We start from the raw sequence: 18,343 nt of genomic DNA, 5'->3' as shown, positions 1-18,343 counted from the left end.
TTTCTACATAATCCAGTGAATGAACAAATGAATGAATGAGAATGAATGAATGACTGCATTAAAAGCTTTGAAACTGGGCACTTCCTTTGTTGTAACGAATATTCATGTGAAACACACATGTAAAAATGTTCTTTATTGACATGAAAAGTGAAACATACAGTACTTTCAGCCAGTATGATGGGCTTGCCTTCAAAAATGACCAGTACTACCTGCACAAAGGGGGCCGGGGGGGGGGGGAATTCAGAATGTTTCATTGTTTCAACCATTTTTAAACAGTTTAAGCTGCAGTAAACCACAGACAAAATACAGAAGACTTCAATTATTGATCTTAAAAAGAGAGAGAGAGAGAGAGAGAGAGAGAGAGAGAGAGACCCACTTTAGGTTGCTGTTGAGAGGGAACATCAGAATCTGTGTTTCCAAACAGTATAAGTTGTTGGCAGAGGTAGACAGCAATAATGGATGTTATAATCATAATATATGTTTCACCGACACAAAAACTATATGACTTGAATTCTACATTGGAACACAAGAAAAGCAATTGTCGCAAGACCTTGCCTATAATTACTACAATCTGGTGGGGTAACTTATTAAATTAAAAGTGGGCCTATATAATAACAGTAAATACTCAAATTGTACAGCAATGTGTTGTATATTCTTACAAAACTATCAGCTCTCTGAAGTTTGTTTTTCTCTTTTTTGCAAAAGCATATTATTAGGCTAACTGCCACAAACACTAACCAACAATGATATACAGTTTATGAATGTGTATTGAAGGGATTAAATCTTATGAACAGAAAAGTATTGTGGAAAAATGTACTTCCAAGTCTACGTTCTGCTGTGATTCAAACACAGAATCAAATCAACTTCCTTTACAAATTGTTTATCCTTTCTCATGTTGGGGCACTCTTGCCTCAAGCTGCGAGTGTTCTTGCCAAAAATGACATATTTGTTCACGATTATCCAGTAAGAAATTAGCTTTGGCATCTGATTTGAACAATGTTTAGAAATTTACAAATGATATTATCGTGTAGGTGTAACTGTAACACTGCAGAGAGAGGGTGAGAGTTAACAGAAGTGTTCAATATTCAAACAAATAATGCATCTGACAAGTAAAATGCACGCTTACGTCTTTAAGATTAGAGTCGTGAGAAATCTAATTTAAACAAGCTTTAAGCGACTCTGCTTCGGCGCACTTAACTTTTGCTTTAATACTGTGGCAAACTGCTAAAATCAACATGGTCTCAAATGGGAATCTGGCGTGGTCGGTTTCATTTATCTGACACACAAACGTTGGAGTGGATATTCACATTTCTTGTAAGAAAAGCTGTTTAAGTGATTATGGGGAAAAAAACATCCGCACAAGCCTTTTTTTGTTTTCCATCCACTGATTCATGGTCCATTGGAGCTGTCTCATGCACTTTGTTGCTCAATCTCAGTGCTACTTCCAAACAGGGTCACCAGCTGCTCCTCATAGTTAGCTATGTTTCTCTTCATGATGTCCATGCACGGGCCCAGCAACCTCTCGAAGGCTTTAACATCCATGGCTGACAAAAAAAAAAAAAAGAGATATAGCTTAAGGAGACTTGTGGAGCGTATATGTAAAATAATAAGGCATACACAGAGAATTTACATGCTGGATATATGAAAGATCATAAAATGTACCCAAGCATTTGACGCTCCCCACAGCATAGGCTGATGCAGCTCTGGGCTTGTTTGTGACAAGCGCCAGCTCCCCAAAATACTGTCCCCGCGAGCATGTGGCGATATCCACCTCCTCTTCCTCCTGGTCTTTTTTCGTCTGGCAAAGAAAGGAAGAAACGCACACTATCAGATACCAGAGAATGCCCATGTTTTCTCTCTTTATCCGAAGGTTTTATGCTTAAAAACACAGGGCAAACATACCCTGCTCCTTTTCATGGTGATTCTAACTTGGCCGGACTCAACAATGTAGAAGCAATCGGCTAAATCACCCTGTAACATAAAGCATTCATATGATTGTAAATGAGCGCAAACGAAAAAGCAGCAGAAAGAAACAGACCATACAAAGAGACTCATCACCTGAGCAATGATCTGCTGTGAATCACTGTACACCTTGGTGGATATTACGTCGACTACCTTCATTCTCTCTGAGAGCTGTGGATGAGAGGATATTTGGTTGACAACAGTTTCACTGTAAACACGTTCTGCGCTTTCTGAGCACTGGAGGAAAAAGCTAATATTAACCTCTAATGACGTCAGCAGTGGCAGCGTTTCGATGAACGCTTCGTACAGCTTCCTCTTCTTGGCATTGTTCTTCACTATGATCCTCCTGAATGTCAGACGATCCTGAAACACAGATTTAAAGAAAAGAAGAACATTCAGGTCCATGTCTGCAGAAAAAATCATCCTATCTCCCATACTGTACATATTTATGTACAAAAATTAAATTTTTTTGTATTTTTTATGCCAAAATCCCTCTTCACAGTCCCTGTAAAATGTTTTTGATGACTCGCCTCGAACTCAAAGGTGAACAAATACCAGATAGTTTTTAATCCTGTGCTCCTTTCCCTGCAGGGTAGCTGGGTTGTACTACTCATTTACATTTTCCCTGCAGTTCCAGGCTGTTCTGGCAACCTTTCACCAAACCATAAATCATATGCAGTAACACTTGGCAGTAGGGGTCGCTGTAAACCATATTTGAAGCAAGTTCTGCAAACCTTAACACCACTCAGGGTATTTCGAGCAGCAGCACCCATGTGTTCCTGCCACCCCGCTGTTTTAATAAATCTCTTCTCTTTTGTGTCATTTTAGCAGGACTATGCACAGTTTAGACTCAAATAATGGCAAGCAACACGATAAAGGTGGATGATTGTACTGCAGGAAACAGAAGCAGAGTCCTAGAGCGCCCTCTGTCTTAGAATAAAAGGACTCCCCAGCAAACATGGCTCTACCCTTTGGTACAGCGGTCAGTCGAGTCAGTCCAGGGTCCTGGAATAGAGTATCTGAATGTCTTACCAGGCAAGTTCATTGTACACAACTTAAATCCCAGACTCTGATTAAAGCTCCTACTCCAGACTACTGTTTGCTCAGGGGCCCTTCAGCAGCACAGGTCCTCCTCCACCTCAGGGGAATTGTTGGCTGAACAGGACCGACTGCTTGTTCACAGAGTCAAACACACACTACAAGTACCCAGGTCAACGGGGATACATCTGCAACCTGCCCAGGCTGCACACAGATGACATAACAACGCTGTTACCCACAGTTTAAGGACACGACCCTTCACTGAGTCATTAATAAACAAGCTGCTCCACAAAACGAGTCGCAACTGAATATTCACCACAGCTGTTCGGGACAAAGTAGAAGAAATAGTTGTTAATGCTGCTTCACTAAAATACCATTGAAGTGATTATTAGCTTTAAAGGAATCATAGACGTGGAGGGAATATAATTGATTTCACCTTGACTACTGAAGTTCATCTGAGGTGCATGCTCATTAAAACAGACAAGTTTAGCCTTGTTTGTCTGAGCTGATGTGATAGCAGAGGCCCACAAAATGTTTTCAACCATTTCACCATCTGCACCATTCATTAGCTTGAATATGCATTAATGAGCACGTCAATTCATATTCAGGGGCATGATTAGTGCTCCCTCGCTTTCTGATGTGTTCAGTGGATTTTACACAGTTTCTCATCTCAGTTAGACAACATGATCTCACCTGTGGTACCAGGTACTAACACTGCCACAGTGTTTACTGTAAATCCTTACAACTGACAGCCCAGCGTGTTAGAAAAAACCCGAGCACGGAGCCAACTGTGCTCTTGCATGAGGATTTAATAGTTTACTCACTAGGCACCAAAGGGCTCCAGGCGAGGTGGCGATTATTGTGGCCGCCCTGGGGGTGTTGTACATCAGCGCCAGTTCTCCGAAGCTGCCACGGTTGTCATAGCAGCCTACCAGCTTGTCTGTGCCATCAACCTTCACGAAAATGTTAAACGTCCCACTGAATGAAGATACAAAGGAGAAACAGGCAATCAAAGACAATATAATCACATGGCAGCCATGCTGGTGTCTCCTGAAGGCTTTAGTCAGCAGGAATCCATCCATCCATCCATAGATAGATAGATAGATGGATGAATGGATAGACTGATGGATGGATAGACTGATAGACAGACATGATCACCTTTCAATAACATAGAAGTTGTCTCCATCATCATCTTGATCGATGATGTGCTCGCCTTCGGTGCAGAACTTCTCAAACATGGCATCCAGCACCTGAGACATCTCCTCCTGTGATGATGTGAAATGTAAGTCAAACGTTTGAACTCCACGTGCTGAAACAATCACGCAGAATCCACTCAGCTACGTAAAAACAACCATCGTTTAAAATCCTGCAAGGCGCACTGAGCTATGGCACAAAGCCTCAGGCCATGCTCTGCTTTGTGTATTCTAAGAGATGGCAGAGCACAAACCACGGGAGCACAGAGCACTTATGGAATAATCCACCCACCGGATCCAAATTCTTGAACAGAAGAATGTCCCTGCATGCTTCCTGTAGTCTCTGTCTCTGCTCGTCGGTTTTTGGGTGGGTGACCTGCAAATTGAAGCACAGTCCTGTGACATGACCCTATGATGGCCCTCACATTAAAGTACATACAGAAACCTCTATAACATTTATTAATTCAGAGTCTTAACACAGGATCCTTGGGCTAGAAAAGGTGGTTTACCCATGGCTCTTTATCCTCCTCATCTTCATCAGGATTGAACGCTTCAGCACACACTGCATAACAGAGACCAACAAATGAATGAAGCGGACACTCATATTCATCCAGAAATTCACATTTCTACCCAACCAACTGTAAAAGACAAACCCTTTGGAAACACCAACATTTGAACTCAAACTCTGAAGAATAAAGCTTTGTATTCAAGTGGCCCAGCAGCACAACTTTGATTCACGTCTAATAACAAAAGCAAAATCCCGGGGATGTTTCAGCGGCATTTCATTCAATAAATCCTTCAACAAAGCCAACTTGTCTTGCCTCAAGTGTGAAACTTTGGGAGGGTGCAGTGAGGGTGGCGGCACTCATACCACATTTCCTTCCTGTGCTTTATTGGCAAAATACAGCGGTCATAAACTGTTACTTGAATTAACCTCCCATTGTACAGGACACAAACTGAAAAAAGCTTCCTATTTTAATTCACAGTGTTTATTTTGATTCTGTGAAAACATGATGCTTAAACCTCAGAAACCTTGTTAATAAGATACTCAAACCCCTGTACCAACACTTCATTAAATCTACTGTTATGTTAAATAAAAGTACACTGTCTTTGCTTCAATTGTTCATCTACTACCATTGTAGCGTCCTACTGTGTATAAAGGAAGTTCATTTCCCAACTGAAGCGATAAAGATAAGAAATATTGTTATTGATTGCTTTGATGTGTTTTCCATCAGACTGCCAAACATGCAGATGTCAGTCCTAAAACAGCTAAGTTACTCTTGTGAAGCCACAACCTTACTATTACCATGAAGAGGATATTAGTAGTAGTAGTACTTGTCCTGATCTCCCAACCCACGTCATTCACGGACAATATTAGCAAGGCTGGAGACAAAGTGGCTTCATAAACTCTAATAAATCAATGCTATTATAAGCTGAAGACAGTGACAAAAGACAGGTGGAAAGATACTTAAACTCTGCTTTTACTGGAGCAAATCTGACGTAGTTTTATATGTTTCCAGCTCTGACACTGTCCAGAACAAGCTTAAACCAGTGACAACTCACCTGATGCTCTTCTGATGAATCTGTTTATTACCGGGGCTGCAGAAGAATAGAATATCAACATATTAAATTCCATCCTGTAGTAAATCCATATCACAGTGACAGATTAAGGCACTGTGTGGCTACATTTACAGTACATGATTATACCCAGCCCTGGGCTCATTATGGATCCATATTCATTTGGCTAAAACCTGAATAAGGACAGCTGCTTTGAAGTGCATTTGCCTCTTTGAATCACATTTAAATGAGAAATAAATTCAAATGTAAAACACAGCAGAACCTCCAACACAATAGCACAGTATGAAATATACATTAGATAGAGGGTCTCATCCATTAATAGCCTGCCAGCCAGTGTTATGGGAGGAGGATCACTGGAATATCATTAGGACGAGGCACTGGACGTGTGATGGAGCACATGCGGGCGAAAATACTAGAATAGTTAGTTTAAGGACAGAATATGGTGTACTTATCCTTATGTAACCATTGCAGCCAGCCCTGCAGAGCCCACCACTCATTGGGATGCTGTGTCAGAGCTCTGGGTTGCTATGCTACTTGCTGCACCTTATGGCAACACTGCACCGGCCATTGTGTTAAATATGACCACAGTCCAGGAGGCACAAACCAAATCAACACATGTGTGGTCGGTTAAGGTCTCATTTAGCGTTGCGCGCGTCACAGCAGAGCTTTAGCTTTCTGTCTTTCTCTGCTTTGTCATATTTTTGATTCATCATCAGGGTAGGCCCACCAGGCCTGCACCTGATACTGAAAATATTCAAATGACCTAGAGGTGCGGGGTCTTTCTAAAACACACGCACAAAACCCAGTGTCTTTTTTTCCTGTAGCAGCTGTGCCTTAACGCCGTCCTTTTCACAAAAGCGTGGCTGCACAGATGAAGACCAAGACACGTCCATTCACCATTATTCATCCTCCGTGTCCATATATGGCAACTGACAGCGCCGCGGTGGAGGCAAGGCGGCGAGCGCCGGAGCATCCCTGCGCGCAATGTGCGCCTTCATGTCTCCCGCTGAACAGGCGACACATGCTCATCATTCTGAATTAAATAAGCTCACCCTCCGTCTCACATCTTCCCGGCGTGTAGTAAACCCGTAAGCCTACCTATGAATTCCTCGTCATCGTCGTCCTCCTCCTCTCCGTTTTCCGAATCGATCTGCATGGCTTCGTCAATGAAATTGACCGCTTTTCCAGATCTTGGGGCCGAATTTTGGTCATTGCCAAATGAGGCCTCTTTGGTCTCGCTTTCCTTCAGCTGGGTGAAGTACTGTAGCGCAAACTCGAGCAAATCCCTGGGCTGATTCCTCAACACTTCCACGGTAAAGCTCTGTAACAGCTCCGTCAGTCCTTCAGGAATTTCTATACTCATTCCTGTTCTCAGTCTATGAATGTGGACAAAACCGGTTTGCTGCGAATTTGAAGCGAGCTAATCAAAAGCATACAGCTGAGAGGAAAAGAGGAAAAAAGCCGAAGTGAGCAGACGGGTGTAGTCCGGCCACCCAGTCAACGAGCCATCCACAGCGGATCCTCTCTTTTTCTTGAATGAAAATGGCTCTGGATTTTTGGTCCGAGCATCTTCTGCTGCTTCTGGCTACAGGAAACCCACGCATGTGACCCACGAATCCATGGCAACCACCTATCCAGGGATTGCGTATGAGCAGCAGCAGCGGCGCAGAAACTGCAGTCAGATACTGGCTGAAGAAACCCTCCGATGCATCAGTCACAGATCGATTTTCACTGAGAGATGAGGTGACACACGGGATGTCCATATTATGTCTGCTGTCCTGTAGTCAGTCTACAAATTCTCATTAAGATCTGTGCTTATGTAGCCTAAATGTCACTTCTAAATAATTTGGAATATAATGATAAAAATGGGCACATGGAATAAAAAAATCTAATAAATGCAGCAAGAAGCAACAGGCCTGCAAAAGAAAAATTGATGAATAGTAAATGATGTACTATATATGATTACTCATTTCAGGAACAGATAAAACAGCAACAGGTAAACAATAAAACTGATGTAATATACAGGAAGAACAGTGAAAACCAGCCTTGCATCTATACTGTAAATCCATCTTAATTCCAATTATTAATTAAATTTATAAGCTAATTAACAGCCGTAAGGCAAAGGCTCATTATACAGGGATTGTCCCTTTAATAGCACCAGCAGGTTAGACCTTATTTCTTGTTCCAGAGGGAGAAAAATGAATAAATCTGATACACAGTTCAATGTCACGGGACATTTCAGAACGTTGTGTGACTCCCTGTGTGCTGCCAGGAAAAGAGACAGTACAGAATGAAAGATTCAGGATCAGCAAAAAAAAAAAAAAAAGAAAAGAAAAAAACTAAAATGTGATAATCAGCACACTTCATGGGGTCATCTGTGGCGAGCCCTTTACATGAAAACACTGAGGAGGGATGCTGTCATTGGGTGGGTCATTTATCTGTCTGAAATGAATAAAACAGCCTTTTATAGAAATTTTATAGAAACTAGGCCCTCCTATACAGGTCATCACCAGGGCTCTAAATTAACATTTTTCATCACCAGCCAAAATGGCTAGTAGATGTCCATCTTACTATCCAAACACACACTCCCTAATGGGTCAAAGTGGCTAGTAAGGTGGTCTTTTCTACCAGCCAGACTGAAATTTCACCAGCATTTGGCCGGTTGGCTGGTGTTAATTTAGAGCCCTGGTCATCACAGAAGAAGAAAACCTTATTTTGGGCTGCACATGAGCACTGAAAGCCTTAAAACTGGTGACTCTCTCCAGCTGTGCTCTCAGCTTTAACTTTGTAGTTCACACATTCACTCAGAGTAAAATATGGGGGAGGACAAGGAACAATAAAATGAAAATTGTATGTTCACGACAAACAGCTTCAGAAGATGTACCAGAGATCAGGTGATCCTAAAAATGTGCATCATGTGTGCCATATTTTAGGGATCATGTTGTGTTGATATTTGAAGGTAGAGAGCAGAGGTCAAAGACAGATGGAGGAATAATTCTACAGGTTAGCAGCAGGGAATCACTTGTGGAAAGAAATAATCCACCAACAGAGCCCAGCCATCATCTGCCATGGCTGTTCGCCTTCTGTGCCTCTGCTATGAGACCCCTCCCCCTGCTGTGGCCCCTATCTGTCACTCTTTATTAAGAAGGCACAACATTTTCTCACTCGGGCGAAACATGGGAGCACATCCACAGAGTGACCTGTAATGCAACACTGCTGCTGCTGCTGCTTCGCTGCCAGCTCTCAACCTCACCACTCAGGGCTGCAGGCTCTGAGCTATCCACCAAAGGGATTGTATTTGGATGTGCATATCGTGGTATCTACTGCGAGAAGAGACAGCTGTTAGCAGGGAACGAGCACCGTGCATCAGCCCTGCTCTCTGAACCGTAGATCCTGAAGATTGTTACTGCTTAATGCTTCTCCACAGACCAGTGGAGCCTGCAGCTGTGGGATTACTGCACTTCAAAACGCTGAATCTTCCTCAGGTTGCAATAAAGTGGTTTACTGTATGTAGAAGCAGGAACTGACCTCTGAAGATTAGTTGGCAGAACAGATAAGAATATACAGAATATATTTTCCTTCATGAAGGTTGTAATGATCTGTTTTTGCTTATTTGAGGTGGAGAACAACTTAAGTCCATCTGCAGTATGAGACAACAGTACCTCTATTACAACATTACATTACAATCCTGATGAATGTACAGTACGTGCTGTCACCTGCAGCTTCAGACAAGTGTGGAGTCAAGGTACACAGTAACAGTAAAATACATTTGACTCCGTGTTAATGGCTCTCATATATTGTCACCAATACTATGCAAATATAACTTAAATACATGTGACACTAGGCCAGGGCTCTGATAACTGTTAATATCTTATAAATAAACATGGCCACAGTAGTACATTTCCAAGAGGCTCACTTTTGGCATCAGTAACTTCTGTGATTCCTTCATCTTCACACAGCTTGGCTCATCTTTAACACACCCAAAGAAAAGTGCTGACTGAAATGTGCTTACACACACGTCCACCACAACATCCGAGTGTTTCCTTACTTTGTCCGCAGTTAAATCCTGCTATAAAACCTAGAAAATACAATGTCTGTTACTTAGGATGGTAAAGACAATGAGGAAGGAGCTTCTTAATCAGACTTCTCTAACCTTCCTGAACGGTGTGATGTGCTTTTTTAAGCTTGTTTATGGTACAAATATGGTCAGTACATCAAGACATGGTGTGAGCGGTGTATTACACTGCACTTGTTTTAGTTTGGTGTACCTAATAAACCGGCAACTGAGTGTAGTTGAAGGCTGACCTGTATTAATGTACTAAGACACGTCTTCTTTCTAAGATACACATCCTGCAGTGCCACTTACTTTCAAGATGTGGGTGACAGTGACTCCTACTGGGCAAGATGGCGTACTGCAGTGTTAAAAACCCATTTGAGGGATATTTCCTCTCTACTGAAGTTCTGATCAATCATTCTGGTGATTAGTCAGATCCTCCATTAAACAGCGATAACACCCTCCTGATCCGTTTCCTGCCACCTCATCAGTGCGCTGGAGGAAACATTAGATGTTTTGTGGTTTGAGCACAGAGCCGAGATCAGGTCATAATGTGAAACAAGCATTTTATTAGATCAGCGCAGGGGAGAGGCGGTTGACATTTTCATGTCGCAGGAGAAGCCAAAGGGGGTTAAATGTGTTATTTACTTCTGCTTCTTTTTGCTTTCTTTTTGTGCTTTGCAGCAAAGATGCTTTGTAGTTTTCACAGCAGTCAGATGTTGAGATAAACTGACATAATTTGACCTTATCAGAGCAGCCACCAGACCACACAAACACTGCTGATAAGAAATCTAAACCATGCGGGCCTCTGCTGAAGTCAATCACTCGCTCCATGAGCTCATGAGCTGAGATGAGATTTTTGCCTGCTTTTGAAGCTGTATTGATTGAAAAACGATTGGTAAGTAAACATGATCACTGTCTGCTGATGTAGCTCTCTTGGCACGTGTGGCCTTCGTGTTTCTACTGTAGAAGCTGATTTTTGGATTCATTCACCCCTTTGGTGACTGACAAACACTAATAACAGTAACACTATAACTTCCAACAACTTTGTCAGTAGTTGAGTGACTCTCACCTGGATGAACTGGCTCTCCATTGAACTCAGTATTGATTTTGTTCACTTTTCAATTATTTAAGGAGGAGGAACATTTACCTGCAGCAGACACCTTTGACTGTATATCAAGCCTCACCTGTAGGTTCACAGCTCATCAGTCCTGTCCAGCTGATTAGAAGTCTCAGAGCTTTCCAGTTTTTAATCAAACACTGTGTGTTCCTCTGCAGTGCTGAAAGGCAGAAAAGCAACAAGAAAACATTTAATTTCAAAGCTTTGTTTCTCGAAGTCACTGCAGTAGTGAATCATTTAACAGCAGCTTTGACAAACAACCTCCACCCTAAGATTAAAAAATAGTTCATATACCTTCAGCTCTGCTTTTTCCTCCTCTGGTGTGGGTGCAGAGAGACGGGTACAGCTGTGGTTCAGCAGGAAGGCCTTGACAGCCAGCAGCAGCAGCATGGTCCCATGGGTAATAATAAACCACAAATACAGCAGACACACAGCACGGCTCAACATCATCCGTCATACACAGTGGATGGTGTGATGGGACTGGAGTGACGGATGTCTGATTATTTGTTTATTGTAGTTTGAGGAAGCTACCAAGACTATTTCTGATGTTTCAATGAAACTGAAAATTCAATGGAGTCGTGTTAATTCAAGGCTTTGACCTCCAATGAGACATGTGAAAAAGACGTGTCACAACACCAAGCAGACACTGTCGGTCCTTTTTCCAGGAAACATTTATTCGATCAAGAGGCAGGATCGCATCTTTCCATTAACAGGTCAGTTAAATATTAACAAATTTACAGACATGAGGAATGTGATAAAAAAAAACCAAACAAAAAAACAAAACAATGTTCGCCTTAAAAAACCCCAACCCAGGGACCCCACCCACGATAACGTCGACCACGGTGGAGCCGGAACAAGACTCAAATTCATGTCCAGCTCCACTGATTCATGCTCTTCCATTCAGTGCTTCACAGTTCATCTTTGTCTGTTTTTGTCTGTAGGGGAACAAAATAAAGTCATGAGGGAACAGCCAAAGCAGTAAATCTGAATCCTTAAGATGCCGCAGCAGGTTGTGTTCTCACCGTTTCGTCATCATCTTCCTCATCCACGATGTCCTCTTTGTCCTCAGAGTCGTCCTCTTTATCTTCAGAATCGTCCTCCGCGGCCTCTTCTGGCTCCTCCTCCGGCTCTTCTTCAACCTGTAGGACAGTCAAGTCATTTTTTAGACAACACGCCCACCGTCTGCAACCATCACTGAGCCGACACGCTTTAAAATGACGCAACTGGGCAACCTGGAAGAGGTGTGGGTGCTTAAAACGCTTACAAAGACAGAAAATACAACAAAAAAGGAAGATCTCTAAGTCAGATACGAGCGTGTTCACTGACTTGACACACTGAAACTGAAAGATTATCTATGCAAATGTTTCCAGAGTAATATATCGTGCAGCAGCTGGCACAGACTTGCCTCTTCGTCCAGGCCTACGTTCATGCTGAGTCGGAGCATGCGCTCTATCCTTTGCCCATAAGCCTTTGTGTCACTCAGCTGGTAGCCTGAGCGCAGCGTGGCCGTCTCAAACAGAACCATGGCCAGATCTGATGCAGTCTGGTCCTCGGCGTCATCCTGAGGGACATGAGGAAAAGACACTGTTCACTTATCTGCTCTGATTGGTCCATTTTATGTCTAACGCTGATGCGCTGAACAGATTCATTCACGTTAGCTGGTTAGATCACGTTAAACAGAAGTGTGATATAATGTTCAGCTGTGTTAGCTGTGCAGCCATGTTTAAAAATTGTTGAAGTCTGTTTAAGTTATTTTATTAAATACATAATAATGTCTTAATAAAATCGTACAAATGTAGTGAAGTGACAGTGGTCAGACTTACATTGACTCTTTTCAGCATCTGCTTGATGAGAGGATGTTTGGGGTTGATTTCTAATGTTTTCTTCTGGCTGGCATAATAACTGAAGAAGAGGGGGAACAGCCATTTAAGCTCAGCGAACAGTCAGGCAGGCCACAGCAGGTTCGACATTTGCATTCTAAATTGTGATAATGAGCATCAACACTGATGAAAAGAACGGGGTCATTACTCACTTTGTGGAAATGTCTTTTCCTGTCTGGTAAGCCTGTGCCTTCATGATCCTCTCCATGTTTCCAGACCAGCCGTACTGACTGGCAACCAGAGCGCAGGGTGAGCTGGTCAGCCTCTGAGAGAGGACGGCCTTCTCAATCTGAGGGAAAGACGGCATCGGATTAAATAATGTGGCTGACGGAGTGGATGTCACTTGAATGTTACATAATAGCTGGGTCTCTACCTTGTCCTTCAGGGACTTGTCCTTCAGCCAAGTGGTGAGAGGCTCGTACTCCTTCTCCAGCGCCTCCCTGCTCTCCTTGGCCTTCTCGCTCTCGTCAAATTTGACACCCTCCTTTGCCACGTTCTGGAAGCGTTTTCCATCGAACTCGGGCAGGGCCTGGATGCAGTACTCGTCCACGGGCTCGGTCAGGTAGATCACCTCGTAGCCCTTCTTCAGCAGCCTCTCCACGAAGGGAGAAGACTCGGCCTGCGGAGGGCAAACAGGAGAGACGACTTGAAAACCCTGGTTTGTTCAGTTCAAGTGTCATTTCACACCTTGGATGGACAGCTCACACTGATTTTAAGATAACTCTGTACTTAACCCGACCATACAATACAAAGACATCCACCCACCTCCTTCCTGCTGCTACCAGCCATGAAGTAGATCTTGTCCTGCTTCTCCTTCATGCGCTCCACATACTCCTCCAGGCTGGCCAGGACCGTCTCGCTGTTGGAGGTCTGGAAGCGCAGCAGCTTGGCCAAACGGGTCCTGTTGGAGTGATCCTCAATGACACCCAGCTTGATGTTGGTTCCAAACTCCTTCCAGAACTTATCGTTGTACTGTTCCTCTGCAATCTTCTTGATCATGTCCAAAGTCTTACGCACCAGCTTCTTGCGGATAACCTGAACGGGGTGAGGAAAAGTTTGATGACATATGCCACTTTGCATTTACATTAAGTTTAATATATAGTAGATTTTAATGAAGAACTCTTCATAGATTAGTCAACAGAGGCCAGATACATTATCGACTTAATGAATAAAATGATAACAAACAAAAGCTAAAGAGGGACAGATAAAATGAAAAATAACTGCATTCACATGGTGCAGCATTCACGTTAGATGTGGAGCTCACCTTGAGCAGCTTGTGCTGCTGCAGAGTCTCTCTGGACACGTTCAGGGGAAGGTCATCAGAGTCAACCTGGCGAATAAATTTCCATTAATCACAGCGGAGGTGCTATTCTGAGCAACAGTTCATGTTGGCAGGTGACTGCGTTTTCCACTAGAGTTAGAAAAACCCCTCACCACTCCCTTGATGAAGTTCAGGTACTTGGGCATCATGTCGTTGAAGTCGTCTGTGATGAAAACTCTCCTCACAAACAGCTGTGACGGAAAGACGAGAATTTAGAAACGGAGTTGAGGGAATTCGTGATTATCCGTCTGTGAGCGTAATCTAATGCCTTAAAATGGACACTGAATACTACGTGAGGGACGTACCTTGATGTAGTCATTCTTCTTAGAGCCATACTCGTCAAACAGGCCACGGGGAGCTGAGGTGGGCACAAACAGGATGGACTTGAAGGTAACCTCACCCTCGGCCATGAAGTGGATGTGGGCCATGGGGTCGTCAGTGTCCTGTGAAGGGAGTGAAATGTAGTTTGAATTCGGAAAATGAAAACCTGTTGGGCCTACAGGTCCACCTCGCTGTCTGATGGAGCGGTGTGACTGAGGTGTGTACCTTAGAGAAGGTCTTGTAGAAAGCCTTGTACTCATCCTCCTCAACCTCCTTCGCTGGTCGCTGCCAGATGGGCTTGATATCATTCATCAGCTCCCAGTCCCACACAGTCTTCTCAACCTACACCAAGCACGACAACACATTTTCAAAAATGGCCCAAAAAGATTCCTTTTCTCAACAATCAGACTAAATGAAAAAGCATACACTTGGGGCCTTCATCACGTTTTTTTTATTGCCTCACCATTTAATGAAATAAAAATATTGTAACACTTTAAATGCATTTGATCGTCATCACAATATTCATTCTGCCCGTATCGCCCACCCCTGTGTGAACCTCATACCTTCTTTGTCTTCGGCTTGTCTTTGTCCTCCTCCTCCTCTTCCTCTACCTCGGCCTCATCTTCAGCAGCCTCTTTCTCTGGTTCCTCTGCTGCCTCAGCATCTTCCTCAATGGGCTCCTCCACTGTCTCGGTCTGGAATTGTCGAGGAGGAGAAATGAAGCAATTTGTTAATTTCCATATTTGTCAGTTTCATAATAAACTTGTGCTGGGATGGAGTGTGACTCAAATCGATGAAGGAAGAGTTTTAAGTAATCACCTTGCTGGCCCAAACGTAGATCGGGAAGTTAATGAACTGAGAGTATTTTTTCACGAGGTTCTTGATGGTCTCCAGCTCCAGATAGTCTGAGGCCTCCTCTTTCAGGACCAGTCTGAAGTGAGAAAAATACGGGCAGGATTTAATTACAAATCAACACTATTCTAATATTTCAGAGTAGAAAAGCAACAAAAAAACAGCATTCAAAGTCCAAATGAGTGGGCGTTCAATGTCACAGTGGAATGAGGTGTGAAGAGCAGTGAGACTAACAGCAGCTGAAAGTCATTTTAAGGTGGATAAAAATCTAAATGTAAACCCACGTGATGGTGGTTCCTCTGCCCAGTGTGTTCCCACGCGGGTCCTCGATGACAGAGAACTGATTAGAGTCCGACTCCCAGATGTGCTGAGTGCCATTATTGTGTTTGGATGTCACGATAACTTTGTCGGCAACGAGGAAAGCGGAGTAGAAACCCACACCGAACTGGCCAATCAACTCCGAGGTTGACTGTCCCTCAGACTGCATCTCTGTCATCTTGTTGAGGAACTCGCTGGTGCCGGACTTGGCGATGGTGCCCAAGTTCTTCACCAGCTCCTCTTTGGTCATTCCGACACCAGTGTCAGTGATGTGGAGCATGTTCTTCTCCTTATCAGACTGGGGATACAATCAATGCAGTTCAGTTACCAACAGAGCAAGAATTAAACATTACTAATCATTCAGTAAATGTGCCCCCCACCACACTCCTTATGCATACTTTTATTTTGATGGTCAGCTCTTCATTGGAAGCCATTGCATCCTCATTGGTCAGAGACAAGAGGCGGATCTTGTCCAGAGCATCTGAGGCATTGGAAATCAGCTCCCTGAGGAAGATCTGAAACAGATAAACAGTCATGTGATCATTAGTTCAGCCTTTCCTGAAGAGGTAAGCCGTATCATGATAGGTGACGCCAGGTCTGGGCCCATAAGGCTGAAGCTCCACACGTTTTCAGAAAAGCTCTGGATTTATTGTTCGGTGGCATTTTTTGTACTAAAGCCCAATCACAGCTGCGCAGGAACCAATGTGTTTTAACCTGAATGGCCGGAGCGATTGCGCTGATAGAGCAGAGCACAGAGTGCCTCCGTTCAAGGGCAAGTGTTCATGTCCTGATAGTCAGGCCACTAAAATAAAGCAAACATGACTTGGGAACACTTGGTTTACTCAAAACTAAGCTGTAAAAGCTTTAATAATTCACTCCAGGTGACAACTTATCCACAGTATTACGGCAGGTAGGGTAGTGCATCTAGTGTATGCACATTGTGTCTACATGAGCAGACTGTGATCATAATACATAAAAACTTTTAGAAAGCAAGCCCTAGAGACAGTGATAGGGAAGCGTCAAACTTGCCAACAGGTACAAGCCCAATCAGCAGACCCACTGACCCACCCAATGCCCTGGACCTCAGACCCACAGGTGTACCGCTGTACATAATATTACCCAGATTGTTAATTCACCGGCAGCTGACAGTAGCTATTTTTTGACAGTGAACACCGTGTTTGAAGTAGCAATAATGACCCTAGAACCACCTTGTTCATCCAAGTAAATCCATAGAAATCCAAAAAGCTGATTATATTGTACATTAAAATGCTATTCATTCCTGCTCACCTCCTTGTTCTTGTAGAGGGAGTTGATGATCAGCTTCATCATACGGTTGACTTCAGCCTGAAAGGCGTGCTTTTCTGACTTTTCTCTGAGTTCCTTGATCTGAGCAGCATTCAGTCCATCTATCTGGATAGCCTCCTCCTCTCTGGGGAGAGACAGATGCACACACAGGTGAGATCATGGATGTGCACAAAAGGAAATCACAGCAGGCAACAAACAGCATGCAAATCTGTCCTTTCCTCTAGGGATCAGAGTCCAAGCTGAAGACACACAGGATTCTCCTGTCTTAATAAGGGACATGCAGGCTTGAAAAGGTTTGCCAAAACTACAATTCAGGGGTTACAGTCAGCGTTTGTGTGCACAAGCTTGGTCACACTGACCTTGTTCTGGTAACTTAAGGTTTAGTCGACCTGTCCTGATATGGACGGCCACAATTCAGTCAACAAGCACAGTATGAAAAGACATTCAAAGTGACACCTACCTCTGCACCACCTCATCATCTGTTCTGGATCCATCTCTGCTTTTACCAAGGTCCTCCTCTACTGTCCCATCGACGTCAAGTTCATCCTCTGCCTTTACAGCAGCTGCCAAGGGACAAAAAGTTGGATTAGGGGAAAAAAAAACCTTACACGAATGCAGGAGTATCTGGAGAAATATGCAGCATTAAAGAGTTTTCCTTCATTTTAAAAAAGAATGAAGCTGAGCAAAGATGTGATCAAAACAAATAAGGATGCATGATTATGAAGGCTGTTTTTTTCTTAACCACGACGGATTAAAATCTACGCAGCAGCAATGGCTTTTCATGGGGATGTTAGCATCAGACAGCTTTAACACAGTGTTTCCACTAGAAACTTCTGGAAAAGCAATGAAGAATTAAGGCCAGCGTCGCTCCTTGAAATGAGCTGATATTTAATCAACTGTGCTGTCTGTAATTCAGAAACAGGCTAAACGAGGCTTGAAAACTGCAAATATAAGGAGGTGCTAGTCATGAATGAGCAAAGAAGCACACAGGCAAGTTGACGCTAGCTTACAGGCTAATGTTAGCTTAAATGTTTGGTGATAAAAAGTGAGACGAGGTGTAAACGTTTCCGCTACTCACCAAAGGCTAACAGTGCGAAAAGAAGACCTATCACCCAGACTCGTTTCATTTTGAGATTGACTGAGGACGTGTGTCTTTAGCTCCTGAACAAAAGCCGGGAGATCAGTGCATCCAGCACTGCCTTTACAAGCGAGACTGGCAAGCTACTGCTCCACCGAAAGAGCCCACTCTGTTAAACCCGTGACGAGCGACCAATGGCTGCGCACCACGCACAACCTTCCACCAATCCCAGGAAAGTCTATGGTACATGTTGTCCAATCAGATTCTTCAACATAAGTCAATACCCTAAAATCGTGGCTCGACACTATTGGCCAAGGGTGAAT

General features: G+C 43.4%; 2 protein-coding genes across 2 annotated transcripts; both read right to left on the bottom strand.

The window, feature by feature from the left end:
• Nucleotides 1-118: 118 nt before the first annotated feature.
• Nucleotides 119-7,478, bottom strand: prkar2b (protein kinase cAMP-dependent type II regulatory subunit beta). Its single transcript, XM_076733833.1, has 11 exons — nt 6,870-7,478; nt 5,757-5,792; nt 4,703-4,755; nt 4,486-4,569; nt 4,159-4,265; nt 3,825-3,978; nt 2,224-2,325; nt 2,059-2,133; nt 1,903-1,971; nt 1,663-1,798; nt 119-1,544 (listed from the first exon to the last, which is right to left on the bottom strand). The coding sequence occupies exons 1-11, from the start codon at nt 7,132-7,134 to the stop codon at nt 1,411-1,413; spliced, it is 1,215 nt and encodes a 404-aa protein (XP_076589948.1). The 5' UTR covers nt 7,135-7,478; the 3' UTR covers nt 119-1,410.
• Nucleotides 7,479-11,598: 4,120 nt separating this feature from the next.
• hsp90b1 (heat shock protein 90, beta (grp94), member 1) lies at nt 11,599-18,168 on the bottom strand. The gene is made up of 18 exons (XM_076733831.1): nt 18,021-18,168; nt 17,403-17,505; nt 16,925-17,066; nt 16,036-16,152; nt 15,604-15,935; nt 15,287-15,398; nt 15,031-15,162; nt 14,693-14,809; nt 14,452-14,589; nt 14,260-14,337; nt 14,090-14,155; nt 13,591-13,860; nt 13,199-13,444; nt 12,978-13,114; nt 12,769-12,847; nt 12,351-12,506; nt 11,968-12,084; nt 11,599-11,880 (listed from the first exon to the last, which is right to left on the bottom strand). Exons 1-18 carry the CDS (start codon nt 18,067-18,069, stop codon nt 11,854-11,856), a joined length of 2,418 nt encoding a protein of 805 aa, XP_076589946.1. The 5' UTR covers nt 18,070-18,168; the 3' UTR covers nt 11,599-11,853.
• Between the last annotated feature and the right edge of the window lie 175 nt (nt 18,169-18,343).

The sequence above is a fragment of the Chaetodon auriga genome, chromosome 6 (genome assembly GCF_051107435.1).
Source record: "Chaetodon auriga isolate fChaAug3 chromosome 6, fChaAug3.hap1, whole genome shotgun sequence".
Lineage (NCBI taxonomy): Eukaryota > Metazoa > Chordata > Actinopteri > Chaetodontiformes > Chaetodontidae > Chaetodon > Chaetodon auriga.
The sequence above is the reverse complement of the archived record's forward strand: the minus strand, read 5'-3'. Positions and strand labels throughout refer to the sequence as shown.

Excerpts from the sequence above, each read along its gene's own strand:
- prkar2b (XM_076733833.1), bottom strand. The coding sequence starts at position 7,134 with ATGAGTATAGAAATTCCTGAAGGACTGACGGAGCTGTTACAGAGCTTT. Across the intron at positions 4,756-5,756 it reads ATTCATCAGAAGAGCATCAG|TGTGTGCTGAAGCGTTCAAT; the intron begins GTGAGTTGTCAC and ends TCTGTTATGCAG. Across the intron at positions 1,545-1,662 it reads GGGGAGCGTCAAATGCTTGG|CCATGGATGTTAAAGCCTTC; the intron begins GTACATTTTATG and ends TTTTTTTGTCAG.
- hsp90b1 (XM_076733831.1), bottom strand. The coding sequence starts at position 18,069 with ATGAAACGAGTCTGGGTGATAGGTCTTCTTTTCGCACTGTTAGCCTTT. Across the intron at positions 14,810-15,030 it reads ACAAGCCGAAGACAAAGAAG|GTTGAGAAGACTGTGTGGGA; the intron begins GTATGAGGTTCA and ends TGCTTGGTGTAG. Across the intron at positions 14,590-14,692 it reads TCTACAAGACCTTCTCTAAG|GACACTGACGACCCCATGGC; the intron begins GTACACACCTCA and ends CTCCCTTCACAG.